This window comes from Rhincodon typus, chromosome 4 (genome assembly GCF_021869965.1).
Source record: "Rhincodon typus isolate 14 chromosome 4, sRhiTyp1.1, whole genome shotgun sequence".
Lineage (NCBI taxonomy): Eukaryota > Metazoa > Chordata > Chondrichthyes > Orectolobiformes > Rhincodontidae > Rhincodon > Rhincodon typus.
This window is the reverse complement of record NC_063335.1, coordinates 61,296,273-61,316,543: the sequence shown is the minus strand read 5'-3', so window position 1 is coordinate 61,316,543 and position 20,271 is coordinate 61,296,273. Positions and strand designations below refer to the sequence as shown.

General features: G+C 39.9%; 1 protein-coding gene across 3 annotated transcripts in view; it reads left to right on the top strand.

Moving 5' to 3' along the window:
* Positions 1–18,580, top strand: part of tgs1 (trimethylguanosine synthase 1) — a 55,385-nt gene extending 36,805 nt beyond the window's left edge. For all 3 annotated transcript variants that reach the window (XM_048595690.1, XM_020519296.2, XM_048595689.1), the window contains exons 12-13: positions 1,801–1,879; positions 18,410–18,580. In XM_048595690.1, coding sequence (XP_048451647.1) covers positions 1,801–1,879; positions 18,410–18,520 — 190 coding nt within the window. In that variant the 3' untranslated portion in view covers positions 18,521–18,580. The remainder of the gene's footprint in view (positions 1–1,800; positions 1,880–18,409) is intronic.
* The last annotated feature ends 1,691 nt before the right edge of the window (positions 18,581–20,271 follow it).

The window sequence follows — 20,271 nt, the reverse complement described above, 5'->3', positions numbered from 1 at the left end:
ACTGGCAGGTGATTTTTACCTCTGAACCATGGCTGACACTTGCCTCCTGAGAAGACATCAGGACTACTGTGTACAGTATTGATCTCCTTAATTAAGTAGGATGTAAATGCATTTGAAGTAGATCAGAAAAGATTTATTTGTCTAATATCTGGAATGGACAGGTTGTCTTATGAGGAAAAATAGGATAAGCTAGCACTAGGACAGGTCACTGGACATTATAAAATCAGTGCAATGTATGATTCTGGAGGGCCTTGCCAAGGGAATATGCAAAGGAAATTTCACCTATGGGAGAAACTGGAACTGGGGGTTACTATTTTAAAAATAAGGTGTCACCATATAAGTTAGAGATGCGGTTTCTCAGACAGCTGAGAAAAAGAGTGGAAGCAGAGTCTGAATATATTTAAGACAAAGGTAAATAGCTTCTTGAGAAACAAATATGATGAATAGTGTACAATTTTTACATATTAATATCCTTTTTGGGATCTGTATTTCAAAATGGAAGCGATGGGTGTTGGTTATTTCTGTGAAGGTTTTTCTTTTTACATTTTTAAAAAAGTGAGAGTCTATCTGAAATAGTGACTGAATCCAGTATTTTCAAAACGCAGGTGACTGCAGAACCCTGGTGTTAATGGAAAGATGTTTATTTTGTTGTGTACAATAACTGGTGTCAACATGTAGGCCATCAGCTTTGTTTTAACTTCAATTTAATCTAGCTTTGAGCATGTTTTTGTTTTAAATTCAGTTCAGAAGTCACCAGACTTGCATGCAGAAGCAAGATTAATTTCTCTCCTAGGAGCTCAGAGAATAATTCTTGTCAGCAGAAACGTTTAGTTTGAGAAACATACAAACTTTCTTCTATATTTGAACAGTTCGGCTTGTTTTTGTTTACAAAAAAAAAAATTCTGTTGATAAATAAATTTGCAGCCTTAACAAACTAATGGGAAAAAAAAAGTTATCAGGCCAGTTTTTAATCCGGTATTGGACTTATCCAACAGGATCAGCTGGGATCATACCACAAAGGAGTGAAAGGTTAGTTATAAACTTAGTAAATGGCAGAACAGATGCGAGCTGAGTGGCCTATTCCTGCTTCTAATTCATATGTTTGAATGAGAAATTCAACAAGCCAGGTTCAAATCTAAAATGGGGAAGGAAATGAGAGGAATGCAGCCTCATCAAAATATTTAAGTGAGTAAGCAAGCTTGAGCAGCAGATTGGGTGGTGTAGGCAGAGGTGATCAATGATTTCAAGATGCATTTAGATAAATGGTTAATGGATACAAACCTTCAGGGCCGTGAGGATAGAGCATGGGAATGGGACTGACAGGTTTGCTCCACAGATAGCCAGCATAAACCCAAATGTCCTCCTAATGAATGATTAAATGACTTGGTCAAACCATATGTTTCATGCAGTAACCAGTGTGAAAATTGCTTACTTTAATCACAAAATAAGTCGAGGAAAGTAAGCTGTGGAGAGAGAACTGCAGGAATAACTCTAAATTTTCAAATTTCACAATCTGCAGCCATTCTTCTGAGTATTCCTTTGAGAACATAAACTTGAAATGCTAAAAGAACAAAAACAAACTTCTGATAATCTGTAAAGATTAAAAATGTTGATGTTTTTAGTTGTATGCCTAAACTCTCTTCCCTTCTGTAAATTTCCAGGGTTTATTTTATTCTTCTATAGTTTTGGTGCTGCCTCAGATCTGTTTCTGGTTTACACTTGATGAAAAACACATTTCAGCTCATTTTTATCGTTCTCTTTCAAGCTGCTTAATGCTTTATTTTGCCTTAACTTTGTTACCTGTGAAATCTTTGCACTTTCCCAGAAGATCTCACCAAACATAATTTATTTTTTACCTCGCAATGCTGATGTAGAACAGGTAAGATCTATTTCTCTTTTCTATTTGTGTTCTTCATTATTTATTTTGCTTTTTTTAACAAAAAAACATTATTTTCAACGCAATATTAAATAAATTTAACAGATCCAGGGAGAGTTGTCAATCAACACAAAATTAAATTTATTTCCAGGAATGGTCAGTTTTCCATAGAAGCTTCATTTATTGTCATCAAAACTAATAGTGAAGCATGTATTTATTATTTAAAGTTGTTAAAACTATGGTTGTGGCTGAAATAATTGCACTGCGTTAGTTACATCTTTCATTGAAAATCTTGTATTAAACTTTTTTAACATTACAGTTGGTTTACCTGGTATTTCCACCAGATGGCAGCTGTACACTGAGTCAGTCCAAAGTCTGCATTGTCATTTATTGTTGTCTTAGTACTGTTTATGAAGACTTGCTTTCTTGAAAATAATTAGAAAGGTTCAGAAAAGTTGCAAGAGTTCAGATCGTTTCTGGTAGGTTAGGTTCCTTGCCATGAATGGTGGAGTATCTTGAATGGAATGGAAGCGTTTCCAATGGCACCTCCGTGAGGGTTCTTCTGAGATTTATTTGTTTTCAGGTGCATTGTTCAAATTAAGAACAGATTTTACTTTTCATTCATGCTGTACTTGATGTTATTATGCTCAATAATGATTTTAAGTGCATAAGTGTGATAAGTTAATTTTATTCTTCGGATGAGGGATCACTAGCTAGGCCAGCATTTATTGCCCATCCCTAATTGCCCTGAAGGCAGTTAAGAGCCAACCACATTGTTGCGGGTCTGGAGTCGCATGTAGGCCAGACCAGGTAAGGATAGCAGATTTCCTTCCCAAAAGGAGGGACAAAAATACGTTGTTTTTCATGGTCATCTTTAGACTCTTTAAAAAGAAAACTGGAATTAATTGCCGTGGTGTGATTTGAACTTGCATCCCCAGAACATTAGCTGAGTTTCGGGGTTAACAGTCTAGCCTGAATACCACAGGGCCATTGCCGCCTCCATCCATTCTCCTGGCACTTGCAGCACTGAAAAAGTTCTGATTGACACCACTCTGCAAAAAATAATTCAAATAAATTGAATTTAGTAAATTAGAATTAATATCCAATCTGCAGAAGTTGTCTGTGCTGCTTTCTATTCCTATGTTTTTGCAGTAGCTGCACGGCCAAAAGAAAAACAAAATTGATGTCTACTATTACGTCTCGAGTTGCGGCAGATCTGAGAGAACATTAAGCGAAGATACACTGCTTTAGCATAAGTTTTTTTTTCTATCTTACATTTTGTTTTATTCTTGATTTTATTCCTTTTGAATTGCATAAACTCCCACTTTTAAAATTATCTTGCACATGATCATTATATGTACAGCTGAGCACAATTAAGTCACATGCCTCACATCAAGGAATTGAATTCTGATTTTATAGCGAGCCTTCTTTGGTGTCTTGTTGCAAAAGATTGTGCAGTATATGACATACAGCATTCTTTCATACTTTAAGCTTTTATCTAGTAACCTGGGATCTGGCCAAATGCTTAATATATTTTAATCTTGGAAATACATTGACATAAAACTGTAATTGTACAAGGCAAATGTTATCTCCAATATTATCAGAAAGAAACTATTTTCTCTGTCTGGGAAGGGAAGCCACAGCCCTGTGCTATTATTGTGCTAATGTTGAAGTAAACAATTATCTATTTCCGGTTGAGAATCTAGTTGACTGAGCAAGTTGAGTGTTTGGTCTACAAAACATTTAAAATAATCTCTGTCTTCAATATGTTTAACCAATTTGTTGTTATGATTAGATTTTCAGAATAGTACTATTATGCCATTTTTTTGAAAACCTAATTGTGCTTCCTAGTATAAATTTTAGAACATTGAACATAAAGCAGTTCAGCACAGGAATGGCCCACAATGTTGTGCCGAATATGATGCCAAATTAAACTAATCCTTTCTGCCTGCCCTTGGTCCATATTCCTCCATTCTTTGCTTAATCATGTGATTATCTAAAAGCCCCTAAATGCCCTGATTGTATTTGCCTCAACCACCACCCGTGGCAGTGTGTTCCAGACTCCTACCACTGTCTGTGTTTTTAAAAAAAAAGTGGTTCTCACGTTTCCTTTGAACTTTCCCCTTCTCACCTTGAATGCATGCCCTCTAGTATTAGACATTTCAACTCTGGGCAAAAGATTCTGACCGTCAATACTGTCTATGCATCTCATAATTTTATAGACTTGTAACAAGCCTCCCCTCAACCTCTGCCACTCCAGAGAAAACAATCTGAGCTTGTCTCACCTCTCCTAATACCTTGTACCCTCTAATCCAGGCAGCATCCTGGCAAACCTCTTCTGTACCCTCTCCAAAGAGTCCACACTCTTCCTGAAATGTGGCGACCAGAATTGAATGCAATACTGTAAGTGTGGCCTAACCAAAGTCTTATAAAGCTGCAACATGACATCCTGACTCTTGTACTCAATTCCCCAACAAATAAAGGCAAGTATGCCATGGACCAACTTTACTACCGTATCTACTTGCGTGGCCACTTTCGGGGACCTGTGGACTTGAACCCCAAGATCCTTCTCTATGTCAATGCTATTCAGGGTCCTGCCATTAACTGTACACTTTCTCTTAACATTTGATCTCCCAAAGTGCAGCATCTCATACATACATGGACTAAGCTCCATCTGCCATTTCTCCCATATCTGCAACTGATCTATATCCAGCTGTATCCTTTGACAACCTTCTACACTATCCACAACTCCACCGATCTTTGTTTCATCTGCAAACTTGCTAACCCATTCATCTACATTTTCATCTAAGTCATTTATGCATGTTACAAACAGATAAGGTCCCCACTGCGAATCCTTGCAGAACACCACTAGTCACTGACCTCCAGCTTGAAAAACACCCTTCCACTACTACCCTCTGCCTTCTATGGGCAAGCCAATTCTGAATCCACGCAGCCAACTCACCATGGATCCTATGCATCTTAATCTTCTGGATGAGCCTACCATGAGGGACCTTGGCGAAAGTCTTACTGAAACCCAAGTAGACAACATCCACTGCTCTACCATCATTGATCACCTTTGTCACCTCCTTGGAAAAATTCAATCAAGTTAGTAAGACATTACCTGCCTTGCACAAAGTCATGCTGACTGTGCCTAGTAGGCCATGCTTTTCTAAATTAGTGTAAATCCTATCCCTAAGTATTTCTCCAGTAGCTTCCCAACTATTGATGTGAGACTCGCTGGTCTGTAGTTTCCTGGATTATCACTATTACCCTCCCTGAATGGAGGAACAACATTAGTGACTTGCCAGTCCTCCGGGATCTCTACAGTGGCTATTGAGGATACAAAGATCTTGGTCAAGGCCCCAGCAATCTCCTCTCCTACCCATCTCAGTAACCTGGTGTAGATACCATCGGGCTCTGGCAACTTATCCACCTTAATGCTCTTCAAGAGATCGAACACCACTTCTTTCTTGATCCTAAAATAATCTAGCATATTAGCATGCTCCACACAAATCTTATTGTCCTCCATTTTCTTCTCCTGGGTGAATACCAATGCAAAGTACACATTTAGGATCTCACCCACATCCTCTGCCTCCAAGCACAAGTTCCTTCCCTCCTTTATTCTTGTGTGGTTCTGCCTTCTCCCTAGTTATTCTCTTGTTTTTAATGTTGTGCTTGTTTCTTGTTTGTACAGAAAAGTGTGGATTAATTTGGGCCTGGACTTCTGTCAATCCATAGATATTGAATTCAGAAAAGACTCATCATTGATTTTTAAATTAGTTGGTGCATGATTGTTTTTGATACAATAATAATCTTTGTATATACGTTACATGAGAGATTCATTTGCAGGAAGCAGCATTCTTCGACTCCCTTAGTATCATGATTTATCAGAAACTGCAGTTTTCATTCGGGGATTTCGATGACCTGGTAAAGTCTTGTGACGTGAATGTCTCTGTTTGCTTATGGAAACTACTGTAAGACTTGATTTGAAAATTCTAAGAAATGTCTGGAATGCTGCACTTTGAGTGGGTGCAATTCCAATGGTGATGTTATGGAGTCAGCGATGGACCAAAGGGTCTGTTTCCGGCTGTACAACGTGTCCTTGCCAACGAAATATCCTAAATAAATCTAGTCACATTTGCTAGCATTTGGCCCATATCTCTCTAAACCCTTCCTATTTTATATACCCATCCAGAAGACTTATAAATATTGTAATTGTACCAATCTCTACCATTTCCTCTGGCAGCTCATTCCATACATGCACCATCCTCTGCATGACAGAGTTGCCCTTTAGGTCTCTCTCAAACTTTTCCCCACTCACCTTAAACTTATGCCTTCTAGTTTTGGACTGTCCCACCCCAGGGAAAAGACCTTGCTTATTCACCTTGTCAATGCCCCTCATGATGATATTATAAACCTCTATAAGGTCACCCCTAAGCCTCCAACACTCCAGGGAAAATAGCCCCAGCCCATTCTGTCTCTCCCTATAGCTCAATCTCATCAACCCCGGCAACATTCTTGTAAATTTTTTTCTGAACCCTTTCAAGTTTCACAACATTCTTCCTCTAGCAGGGAGAGCAGAATTGCACACAGTATTCCAAAAGTGGCCTAGTCAATGTCCTGTACAGCCGCAACATGACCTCCCAACTCCTATACTCAAAGCACTGACCAATAAAGCCAAGCCTACCAAATGCATTCTTCACCACCCAGTCTGCCTGCAACTCTACCTTCAAGGAACTATGAACCTCCACTCCAAGGTCTCTTTGTTCGCAAGACTCCCCAAGTCCTTACCATTCAGTGTATGAGTCCTGCCCTGATTTGCCTTTGCAAAATGCAAAATCACATTTATCTAAATTAAACTCCATCTGCTACTCCCAGCCCACTAGCCCATCTGATCAAGATCCCTTTGTACTCTGAGATGGCTTTCTTCGCTGTCCACTACACCTCCAGTTTTCGTGTCATGTGCAGACTTACTAACCATACCTCCTATGTTCACATCCAAATCATTTAGACAAATGACAAAAAGCAGTGAACCCAGCAGCAATCCTTGTGGCACACTGCTGGTCACAGGCCTGCAGTCTGAAAAGCAACCATCCACCACCATCCTCTGCCTTCTACCTTTGAGCCAGTTCCGAAACATTGACTGCTGCTTTCCTCCAGATGCTGTCTGGCTTGCTGTGTTCTTCCAGCCTCCTGTTTGTCTACCCTGTATTCAAATGGCTGGTTCTCCCTCTATTCAGTGTGATCTAACCTTGCTAGCCAGTCTACTATGAGGAACCTAGTCGATCACCTTACTGAAGTCCATATAAATCACGTCCATGGCTCTGCCCTTATCAATCCTCTTCATTACTTCTTCAAAGAACTCAATTAATTTCATGAGAGATGAATTCCCACGCACAAAACCACATTGACTATCTCTAATCAGTCCTTGCCTTTCCAAATACATAAAAATCCTGCCCTGCAGTATTCCCTCCAACAACCTGCCCACCACTGATGTCAGGCTCACTGGTCTATGGTTCCCTGGTTTTTCCTTACCACCTTTCTTAAATAGTGGCACAACGTTAGCCGACCTCCAGTCTTCTGGCAACTCACCTGTGGCTATCAGTGATACAAATATCTCAGCAACAGGCCCAGCAAGCACTTCCCTAGTTTCTCACAGAGTTCTGGGGCACACCTGATCAGATCCTGGAGATTTATCTACCTCAAATGCATTTTAAGCTATCCAGCACCACTATATCTTTCATATCCTTCTCCACAGTAAACACTGGTGCGAAATACTTACTTAGTAACTCCCCCATCTCCTGCAGTTCCACACATAGGTGATCTTGCTGGTCTTTAAGGGGCCCTGTTCTCTCCCTAGTTACCCTTTCGTTCTTAAAGTATGTGTAGATCTTTGGATTCTCCTTAACCCTATTTGCCAAAGTTATCGCATGTCCCCTTTTACCCTCCTGATTTCCCTCTTAGTTATAGTCCTACTGCCTTTATACTCTTCTAGGGATTTACTCAGTCTCTGCTGTCTATACCTGACATGCATTTTTTCTTCTTCTTGAATAAAACCTCAATTTCTCTAGTCATCCAGCATTCCCTACACCTACTAGCCTTGCCCTTCACCCTAACAGGAACTTATTGTCTCTCAACTCTCATCTCATTTTTTTAAGACGTTCCATTTCCCAGCTATGCCTTTACCTGTGAACATCTGTCCCCAATCAACTTTTGAAAGTTCTTGCATAATACTGTCAAAAATGGCCTTCTTGCAATTTTGAACTTTAATTTTTAGATCTGGTCTGTCCTTTCCCATCTTGCCTGAAAGCTTTAACAAAATTAATGAGCCAGTTGAAACACTTACATAACAATGCGCCTAATACAGTCATAAGCATCAAGCTACATAACTGGTGTGAAATATGCATATTTTGTGAATATAGCTGGTTAAGTATGCGCTGATATGTGTTGGTTGCTCAGAAAAGCATTGTTCCACTTTGCTTAAGATATCATTATGTAAATCTACTTGTTATAGAACAACATATCCCTTCTTCCTTATTGAACTTGTTTTGTTGATGTAATTTCAGGGCTGGTAGATTCAGCAATCTAGCTGCTGAAATGCTAGAAGATATGAACCTTGTGCATGCCGAGATCTAAACCACAGTTTAGATAGTGGTAACCTCCAACCTTCATAAAAGTTATGTTGTAAACATTTGGTGCGATCAGGACTCCTGCTGTTTGGTATCTAGTTACTTGAAGACATGGGCCAGGAACTGTAAAAGTGAGAGACATTCTGTGTTCTAGATCCCGATAAGTCAGATATGTGTACTAGCATGTTCCTTGTTCCATGAACATTATCCCTATCCTTTGGAAGGTGGACAGATAAATTCATAGTTTTAATTTTTATGAAGTGCATGACTTGGACATGTTAACAGTTTTGCAGTGAGGTTTGCCTATGTATTAATTTTGATACAGTAATTTCATAAATTTGCAGAAACAGTCATTTGTATTGTACCTCTTAAATTAGAAAAACATCGTAGTCATTTCACAGTTGGTAAGGGAAGCTGATGTAGAGTCAGGAAAAAAAAATAAACGAAGTGACCAGAACTTTGGTCCCAAATGTCAGTTATGGAAAGGCAAGGGAGCTGTTGGGTTTAAGGAGTGAATTCCTGTTTCCAAGGCAGAGGGTAGGCAGTTGATGATGAAGTAAAGAGGAGCTGGAGAGAATGCATACAAGACTTGAGTCTGGAAGTAAGAATTTATAATGTTAACGAGCTTAGAGACAGGAAGGGACAAACTTGTGGATAAACATAAAATGCAGCTCTAGAAATTGAAAATTTGAGTCAGAGAGTCCTCTGACACACCTCTGGAGCATGTGGGACATGAACCCAGGCCAGCTGGCTCAATGGCAGGGACTCTACCACTACATTACAAGAGCCCTCTGCTTTGGATGAGCTAATGTTATTGACAGAATGCAGGTTGACTGGGGACTACTAAAAGTTTTAAAGCTTCAAGTTGGCAAAGAAGTATGAATGAGTGTTTTAACAACAAATTTTGAAAGACTGAAGTCAGCAAGTTTTAGGATGGAATGAATATTAGGTTGGGAGTTCAACTCAGGATTAAAACAGTACCAAGGTTGCAATGATCTGATTTGGCTTGCAACTTATTAAGATCTAAAAATGAGGTTTGAACTGCTGAAGCTATAACACAGAACTACTTGCAAGTTAAACAGCAGAAAAAACATTCTAAAGACATAGCTAGGCAATCAAAGCAAATCGGAGCTCTGCCACATCTACTGGTGAATGACGTGGTCACTTGCACAAATAATTGAAAAGGAGGCCCAACAAAGATCCTCCTCCTTAAGTGGTGAAGCCTAACCATTAAATGCAAAAAATAATCTGGAAGGACAGAGTGAATGATATATCTTGGCCTCTACCTGAGAGCTCCCCTAGCATTGCAGATGCTAGTCTTCAGTCAATTAGATCCACTCCACATGATATCAAAAAATGACTGAAGGTTCTGAAGAATCATATTGGACTTAACATTAATTCTGGTCCTCTCTCCACAGATGTTGTTAGGCCCAGTGACAATATCCTAGCTGTAGTACTATATACTTGTCTTTATTACTCACCCTTACCCTAGTAATTTCAAGGTCAACCACAATACAGGATCTACCTGACAAAGTGGAAATTTCCCCAGGTACACTCTCTTCTTGGAAAGCAGGACATACGCAGTGTGGCTAATTTTTTACCTCATCAGCGTATTCACCTTGCATCATCCCGCTGATAATTGATTACTCATGAGTAAGCTGCTCGTGAATACTCAGATTAGGTTTTATCAGGGCTACTCGGCCCCAGGCCTCATTAAAGCTTTAAGACAAACATGGACAAAAAAAATGAAATTGAGAGAAGAGATGAAAACGACTTCCCATGTCCTCAAAGCAAAATTCGACTGAGTATGGCATCACAGAACCTTAACAAAAATTACGTCAATGTGAATCAAAGGGAAAGGTCTTCAACAGTTGGAGCCACACCTAACGTAAAATAAGATGGTCGCATTTGTCAGAAGCTAATCACCTCTGCCGGGAAATCATTGTAGGAGTTATTCAGGAAACCCAATTAGATCTAAACGTCTTCAGGTGCTTTGTCAATGACATTTCCAAAATAAAATAAGAAGTGAGGGTGTTCGCTAATGATTGCGCAAGGTTCTATACAACTTGCAACTCAAATACTGGTGCACTCCAAGCAATAAAACTGTATCAGAGGACCATTTCCACCACCTCCAGTGAGATGTCACTACCAGATACCTACTCCCACCCCTCCCTTTTCGGACTTCCACAGGGGCTGTTCCCTCCTGGACACCCTGGTCCACTCTTCCTTCACTCCCATACAGTACCTTATTTTCTGCTTTGGGACCCTGCAGCCTTCCCGACTCAATATCGAGTTCAATAACTTTAGGGCTTGAGCTCTCCCAAGTCCTTACCCCAAACCCCACACACCAGTCCTTGTTATCACATGTCTGCTATTACATACAACCCATTGTTAGCCACTAACAGTCCCCATTAATAGCTATTCACCCTTGTAGCCAGATCGTTATCCACTCCTTTGTCTGTCCCACTGCTCTCCTGTGTCTTTAGGCTCTATCCTCACCTATTGTTTGCTTGTTACCCTCTTACCCCACCCTATTTTCTTCATATAAACCAACATTTTTCCTAGCTACCATCAGTTCGGAGGAAGGGTCACTCGACCCAAAACATAAACGCTGATTTCTGTCCATAGATGCTGCCAGATCTGCAGAGCTTTTCCAACAGTTTCTATTTTTGTCTCTGATTTACAACTTTCGGTGCTGAAAGCTGACAAATAATAGTCACGCCACGTAAGTGTCAGGTAATGACTATCTCCAAAAAGAGTGACTAACCACTTCCCTATTAAATATAGCAGAACTGCCATCATTGAATCCTCCATCATAAAAGCCCATTGTCTAGATACTTACCAGCCATACATATGCTGTGATGTGAAAATCAGGTCAGAGACTAGAAATTCTGCAAAACAAAAGATATCTCCTCCCTCTCAAAGCCAGTTCAACATCTGAAAGGCATTAGTTGGTGTATGATACAAAATGTTGGAATATAAAAGTAAAAAGGTTTTCCTAAAACTACACAATAGTTGAAATCCTGAACAGTTTTGGGCCTGTACTGATTGGAATTTGGAAGAATGAGAGGCATCCTTATTGAAACATACAAGATTCTTGGGGGACTTGACAGTGTAGGTGTCAAGAGGTTACTTCCCCTTGTGGAAGAGTCTGGGACCAGAAGGCATAATCTACAAAGGGCCACCCAGTTAAGACAGAGATGAGGAGGAATTTCTTCAGAAGATAGAATCCACAGATTCACTTTACCACAGGTGGCTGTTGAGGCTGGGTTATTAAGTATATTCTCAGGGCCAGGACAGGCAAAGTTTTCATCAGTAAAAGAAATCAAGGATTCTGGGATAAAAGTAGGAAAGTGAGTTAAGGGTTATTTGATCATTCATGATCTCATTGAATGGCAGAGCATTCTCTAGGCTGAATGACCTACTTCTTGTGGTCTAAATGCATTCAAACTACTCAAAGTAAGATGCCTGCCTGCAGTAGATATCTTTATAGTTCGAGGTCACCTAACAAAGGGACAACACTCCAAAAACTCGTGATTTCAAATAAACTTGAAGGTCTATAATCTGGTGTCATCTGATTCATGACCTTGTCCACCTCAGTCCAACACTGTCACCTCTACATCATGTTTTATTTTAATCTCTGTAAATATCATCATACAAGCAATCTTCTCTTTAGGTGCCATTAATTTTTCCCTCCAGAATGTGTTGAGTCTGTACTCAAACTAGCTCTTCTTCGATTCTCGTTGTTAGCTCAAATACAAAGTAGCTGGTTACATTGATTCCATTAGATGATGTTTCGAGTGAAATATATGATATTTAAGGATCCTATCAATGTTTTGTTATTGTTTGTACATTATAGAAAGAGGAACTCTTACATGGATAAATATAGAAATTAACCCTGACGTTTAATTCTCCATGGGGACATACTGCTTATGAAAATCGAAACACTTACTGCTCACATTTGTTCTTGTTGATTATTTGGACACCTAAGAGGCCTTCAATTCTGTTGCTTCACAGCTTGCTTTCATCTATTTTTACTATTTTTTTTCCAGTGGACGAGCAGCAAATCTAATTGATTATTTTATTAGGCAAGGCGTACAATACATGATATTTTTGACAGTTGAGCTTTTTTATTGCATTACTAAAAATCACCACAATATTCATGTGAATCTAGAACTGAGAAGTGTAAAAGTATAAATGTTTGTTAGATTACAGATAAGACACTTGCATATTCAACATTAATGCTGGTATTGGTATAAAAATAACTAACATAACTGATGAATTACAAAAAAAAGGATGTGTTCATTAATTATTTAAAGGGTAAATACTGTGGGATTGGTCTGTGAAGCTATCTTGACACATGTTGTTTTTACATGGTCACAGTGCAAAACCGTGGCAGCAACATTGTGTGATTAGCTAGTATACACTTGTGTGATGTTGCTACAAGCACCCAGACTGGTCTGCCAAATTTTGTCTCAAATCCTGACACATACTTCTGCTCATACTTGTATCCCCATTGCATATGCAACCACCCAAAGGTGGAGATACCTGCCCCACCCACATAGGCAATCCCATTTGAATGCACACCTGATATGAACACTTCATGTTTTAGATGCACAGCTCAGACAAGCAAATCTCATATGTGTCTTTCCATGCCCTGTCATTCTTCACACATACACATACATACCTCATTTCTCCAGGTACAACAAACATGCACTTCTCACTTGCTCTGCAGCACACTAGGAATATCACTGGCCTCATAACGGAGAGGCCCAAGCCAATGTTATGACAAGATGGAACTGATGGAATTTAAATTTGTGTGGTAAATCTGGAATTGAAAGCAGTGGTAACCATGACAACTATTATCAATTGTAGTAAAACCAAATTTTTTTTGGTTTTCAAATGATGGGTTATAGCAAATAAGATTTGCCAATTTAAAATGTTTTTGGACCTTTCACATGGATGTTCTTGCTATCATATTTTGTTTCTTTACTCGATCCATTACTACTCCCTTATCACTCTGCTGCACTAACTGTTTTGTCATTTAATATCTTCCATCTTCCTCCCTATTGCAGATGTTCCCTTTTTGTTGTTCTTCTATCTTCCCTCATCTGACCTCCTTAAAATCTGCTTCACTTGTAACTTTACCCCATTCTGATGAAAGATGGTCAACCTGAAATGTTAAACTTGTTTAGTACATCCACCAATTTTTGTTAACATTTTAGATTACCAAATTTTGTGTTCGATTGCCAACATCTGCAGTATTTTGCTTTATCAGTCATTCTACTGTTGGTAATGGTTGGACATTTGGAAATAAAATTCCAGCTACGCAGTTCCTTAGAAAAACTGACTACACTTCCTCCTTTTCATAACTAAGTTTGTTTTTTTTTTATTTTTCCTTGTCAGCCATGCTTCAGTAGGTAGGTGTACAGTCTCCTCTGAGTTCAAAGTCTCATTTCAAGATTTGAATGCAAAAATCAAAACTGACACACTATTGCAGCACTGAAGAAGTACTGCGCTGTCTGAATGCAGAAATTCAAATGTAGCGTTAAACTGAAGCCCAGTGCTTTCTCGACTGGGTAGAACAGTGTTTAGGATCTTGTTGGATGATGTTAGGGGGAGGGGCGTGATATGCTTGGTGATTATCCTGGGGTTATCCTTCCGGTACCCTCTTGCTCAAAACCCTTACCTAATCCTGTACATCCTGGAGCTACCTTGTATGTCTAATCTTCTCAACCTCACCTGAGGCATGGTGACCCTCTTGTTAAAATTCATTACCAGTCATTTATAATGAGAGAGCAGCCCCATAGTTCTGAGATTATAGCAACTTTACCTATCCTGGGTGAACTGGTTAATATTTAACCCTCAGTCCCATTATAAAACAGCTTAACTGATCAGTATCACATTGCTGTTTGTGGAAATTACTGAGAGCAACTTGGCTGTCACATTTCTGACACTACAAAAATAACTATGCTTCAAAAGTAAATAATTGACTCAAGTGATTTGAGATGTCCGCTTTTTTTGTGAAAAGCGTTCTATAAATACAAGTAAGATTGGACTTCTGAGCACAGTTATAGCTCTTGATATAAAAGAAACAGTAGCAACGTGGGTACAAATTGGCTGAGTGATAGGAAACCAAGATGTCAATGTAGTTTGTCACCTGGAGGAAAGTTTATAATGGAGTTTCTTAGCGGTTAGTATTGGGGTCCTTTCTTTTCCTGATAAACTGTAATGTTTCTAAGGTTTTAGAATAGATTTGTAGCTGGGGTTATGGATATTGTAGTTGGTTGGCTCGCCAAGCTGGTTCATTGTTTCGCAGACGTTTTGTTACCATGCTGGATAACATCATCAGTGCAGCCTCCGATGAAGTGCCGTTGTTTTCCCGCCAGTTATTTAAACTCTGGAGTCCGTTGAGCTGGATTACCTCGCTTCTGATTTTCTTTCGCAGTGGAGTGTATATGGGGTCGAGCTCTGTGTTTGTTGATGGCTTTCTTCGTGGAGTACCACGCTTCTAGGAGTTCCCGTGCTTGTCTCTACTTTGCTTGTCCCAGGATCTTGGTGTTGTCCTAGTCGAATTGGTGGCTCTCCTTATTCGTGTGGATAGAGATGAGTGAGTATTGGTCATGTCTTTTTGTAGCCAATTAATGTTCATGTACCCTTGTTAATTTCCTTCCTGTTTGTCCGATGTAGTGTTTGTCACAGTCTCTGCAGGGAATCTTATATATGACATTGGTCCTGTCCATAGTGGGTTGCGGGTCATGGGTCTTTGGTTCAGGTGAGCAGTTGTCGTATGGTTGATGTGGCTTTGTGTACTACTCTGATGCCCAGTGGTCGTAGGAGTCTTGTGGTCAAGTTCAGATGTGTTCCTGATGTAAGGCAGCATGATGAGTGTTTCAGGGCGTATAGCATCTTCCTGGTGTTGTTCATGTAATAAGCATCTTCTGACCCAATTTTTTGGGTATCCATTGTCTCTGAATACCTGGAAGAGGTACTCCTCTTCTTTTTGGCGTAGCTCTGTGCTGCTGCAGTGTATTGTTGCCCATTTAAATAATGTTCTTACATTTGTGTGTGTGTTAGGGTGGTTACTGTTGAAATTCAGTACTTGGTCAGTGTGTGTGGCTTTCCTGTGTACCTTTGTTAGGAATTCTCCGTTTGTCCTGCGCTGTACCAATGTCGTCCAGGAATGGGAGCTATTTGTTCTTCTCCTCTTCTCTAGTGAATCTGATTCTGGTGAGTGTGTTGTTTATTAGTTCATGTGTCTCATCATGCCTTTGGTTGGATTAGTGGAAGGGCCATACTTTCCAGTCTCTGCATCACCACTTTGGCTATTCATTTGGAGATGGATGATCCCATTGGGTGTCCTGTCGATCTGTTCAAATATTTGGCCGTCAAAGGTGAAGTGGCTGGTGAGGCATGGTGCCATTGGGGTCATGTTCTTGTTTTAGTAGTGCAAGAACTTTCGCTAATCCAGCCAAAACTATGGATACGCTACATGGACACCTTCGTCATTATTAAACGGACCAAACTGGAGGAGACATACGAACTAATAAACAAAAAGAAGAGGAGTACCTCTTCCAGGTACTCAGAGGCAATGGATAGCCGAAAAATTGGGTCAGAAGATGCCTATTACACAAACAACACCAGGAAGATACTACACGCCCTGACACACTCATCACACTGCCTTACACCAGGAACACATCTGAACTTGACCATAAGACTCCTACGACCACTGGGCATCAGAGTAGCACACAAAGCCACATCAACCCTATGACAACTGCTCACCCGAACCAAAGACCCACGACCCACTGCCCACTATGGACAGGACCAATGTCATATACAAGATTCCCTGCAGAGACTGTGACAAACACTACATCAGACAAACAGGAAGGAAATTAACAACAAGGGTACACGAACATCAATTGATTACAAAAAGACATGACCAATACTCACTCCTCTCTATCCACATGGATAAGGAGAACCACCAATTCGACTTGGGACAACACCAAGATCCTGGGACAAGCAAAGGAGCGACAAGCATGGGAATTCCGAGAAGCGTGGTACTCCACGAAGAAAGCCATCAACGAACACCTAGAGCTCGACCCCATATACACTCCACTGAGAAGGAAAATGGAAGTGAGGTAATCCAGCTCAATGGTCTCCAGAGTTTAAATAACAGGCAGGAAAACACAACGGTGCTTCATTGGAGGCTGCACTGATGATGTTATCCAGCATGGTAACAAAACGTCTGCGAAACAATGAACCAGCTTGGCGAGCCAACCAACTACAGCAAACTGTAATGTTCTTTACATGTTGTATTCTCTGCTGTACATGGCACAATTTCAAAGTATGCAAATGCCTTAAACCTTTGTAAATACAGGTGGATAATCTATAAATTGAAAAGGCCTTAGACAAACTGGCAGAATAGGTGGACAGATGGCAAATGACATTCAATGTGGAGAAGTGTGAAGTGATTAAGTTTGCTGGAAGAACAGGGAGAGACACTACAAAATAAAGGGTGTAATTCCAAAGAGGATGCAGGAGCAGGGGGCATGGAGTATATGTGCGCAAACCAATTTAAGGGAACAGGCAGGTTGAGGGAGAGATTAATATAGCATACATACCCTAAACCTTATTAATGTGGCCATCAGTACAAGAGCAAAGAGATTGTGTTGAACTATGTAGGACACTGCTTAGGCATCAATTTGAATACTGTATTCGGTTCTGATCACTACACTTTACACTTTAGGAAGGATGTGAAGGCATTGCAGACAATGTCGCAAATATTTACGAGAATAGTTCCAGTAATGTGGAAATTCGGTTATGAGGATAGATAGAAGTTTCATTGAAGAGAAGGCTGAGAGGAGATCTAGTGAAAGTGCTCAAAATCATGAGTCATACAACACCAGGTTATAGTCCAACAGGTTTATTTGAAATCACAAGCTTTTGAAGCACTGCCCCTTCATTGGGTAATATTAAAGTATTTGGCAAAACTAGTATGTGAGAAAAAACACTTTGATACAGCAAGCTCTGGAAGGCATTACTTTAGTATATTGATTCAATTGAGGCATTCAAAAGGAAATTAGACTTTTATTTGAAAAGGAAGAATGCGAAGGGTTATGGGGAGAAGGTGGGAGAATCACACTAAGCAAAATACTTATTTGGTTATCTAGCGCAGACACAATGGGCCAAATGCTCTCTCCTGTGCAGTAACTTAAGTGCATCAAGGGATGTGCAATAAATGCTGACCTAGCCAGTGACACCCACATCTTATGAAGGAATAAAAATAATGATTGAATTTAAATTATTTAATGTTAATTTATAATTATTTATAACTAATAACTTATTTAGTTTGTTTTAAATTCTCTGATTCAATAATTGTGATTTTTGTTTTTCAGTTTCTCTTTTTTTCTTTATGGGTAAGAAGGCACCACGGTAGCACAGTGGTTAGCACTACTGCTGCAGGGACACCAGTTCGATTCCAGCCTCGGGTGGCTGTCTGTGTGGAGTTTGCAAGTAATCCCCGTGTCTGCGTGGGTTTCTGCTGAGTGCTCCAGTTTCCTCCCACAAGTCCAAAGATGTGCAGGATAGGTAGACTGGCAATGCTAAGTTGTCCCATTGTGTCCAGAGATATGCAGGCTAGGTCAGTTAGCCATGGTAAATCCGAGGTTATGGGATGCATCTGGGTGGGATGCTGTTCAGAGGGTCGGTGCAGACTCGATGGGCCAAATGGCCTCCTTCTGCACTGTAGGGATTCTTTGATCCTAAGAACCAGCTGCAGATTGTGGGGAAAATTAACTTTGAAAATAAACTCTGAAATAAGTGTTTAAATGCAATATCTGCTGAGCCTTGATATCCTTCTTTCTTGAGTTTATCCTCTGTTTACTTGATTGCTTATTTGTTGCAGGTGGCATCCTTAGCTGGAGCAGGAGGACAAGTAGAAATTGAACAGAATTTTCTCAACAACAAACTGAAGACAATCACTGCTTATTTTGGTGACTTAATCCAGAATGAGTAGGGCAATTTAAAGATCAGCATTTGTATAATTTGTTTGTTCCAAATAAAGCTTTAACTGGTATGTACTGTTCTTTTCAGTGATAGAAAGACCAACTTGCATTTACACAGAAACATCCCACATTGCCTTTCAGATTATCAAACAAATATTTTGACACAAACATATATGGAAATAATAGGACATGTGACCAAAATCTTGGTAAGCCTCTAAAGGTGTGGAAGAGGCATAGAAAATTTCAGTTCTAGGAACTGGTGTAGTGAGGAAAATTGGGATTGTGCATGTGACACAAAGGTCTGTGGATTACGCTCATGCTTTTAAAAAAAAACAATTATAATGTCTGATATTCATGTCATCTTTCTGTTCAAAGTCATCTGACACCAGTATCAACAAAAGCAGGATGAGCAGATGGCCTCATTATGAGTTATTAGCTGAGCACCAAGAATCTTTAATGCACTTTGTTCTCAACCGGTACTTATAGGCCTTTGGCAGAAAGCAGGATAAATGGCAAAGCATTGGAAACGACTTTTCCATCATTCTATGGTCTCTTTTGTCTGAAGAGCAGTCACTTGTCTCAAACTACATCCGTTGGCTACTGAAAGCTGTGCTTATTAATTCTTTTGTGCAAATGGTTTTTGGCACAAATCAGTCAGTAATGATACTGCACTCTGGTCTAAGTGAAGCATGGCTAGTTTCTGGTTGATTTAAGTGGTGTATGATCAGTTTCTGATTGGTCTCTTTTAAAGAATGATGGTCATCTACTGATGTCACTTGCTCACTGGTTGTCTTGTGGTAGCATTCTTACCTCTGGACTCAGAAGCCTGGCTTCAAGTCCCATCTGTTCCAGAGGTATGTAGTAACAGCTGTGAATAGTTTGATTAGTAAATATCTCTCTCTTAACTGGTTCCTTCAAATTTCAGTTACTTACAAAACCATCTCCCTCTCCTTGTAGCTTTTTCCTCATTTTGCTAGATTTTATGACATACTGCTGAGATAATGGGTTGCCTTACGATAGTTAGTGTCTACTTCATAGAATCATAGAATCCCTACAGTGTGGAAGCAGGCTATTCAGTCCATCGAGTCCACAATGACCCTCTGAGGAGCATCCCACCCCACCTTATCCCTGTAACCCTTCATTTCCCATGGCTAGTCCAACTAACCTACAAATCCCTGAACCCTATGGGCAATTTAGCATGGCCAATCCACCTAATCTGCACATCTTTGGACTGTGTGAGGAAACCCATGCAGATGCGGGGAGAACATACAAACTCCACACACAGTTGCCGAGGATGAACTCAAACCCAGGTCCCTGATGCTGTGAGGCAGCAGTGGTAACCACTGAGCCACCATGCTGTCCCCTTGTTTGCAGTAAGCTGTGTGATGTCAGTAATTCATAATGAAAGATCTCTGGGCTCATCATCCAAACTGAGGTATCAACATGTGTCTCCTGTAGAACTCCCATTAAGGTAGGCACTCACCAGTATGTTCTGGTTGGAAACAAAATTTGTTCACGTGTGTGTTTTAATAGTGATTGATGGTACTTGGAATGGAATTGCAAACAACCTTAAAACTAATACAGAAATTACAAAGTAAGCAACACAAAATTTAGTGTACAGAGTCAATTCATACAAATGATCGGAATGTTAGAGCTGAGGAATTGAAATTAAACTGTCAAGTATAGCATGATAGTAATAAAAGTCAAAGAGAACTGCATTATTTCAAAAACTGGTCACAAAACTATCATGGAACCTAATTAA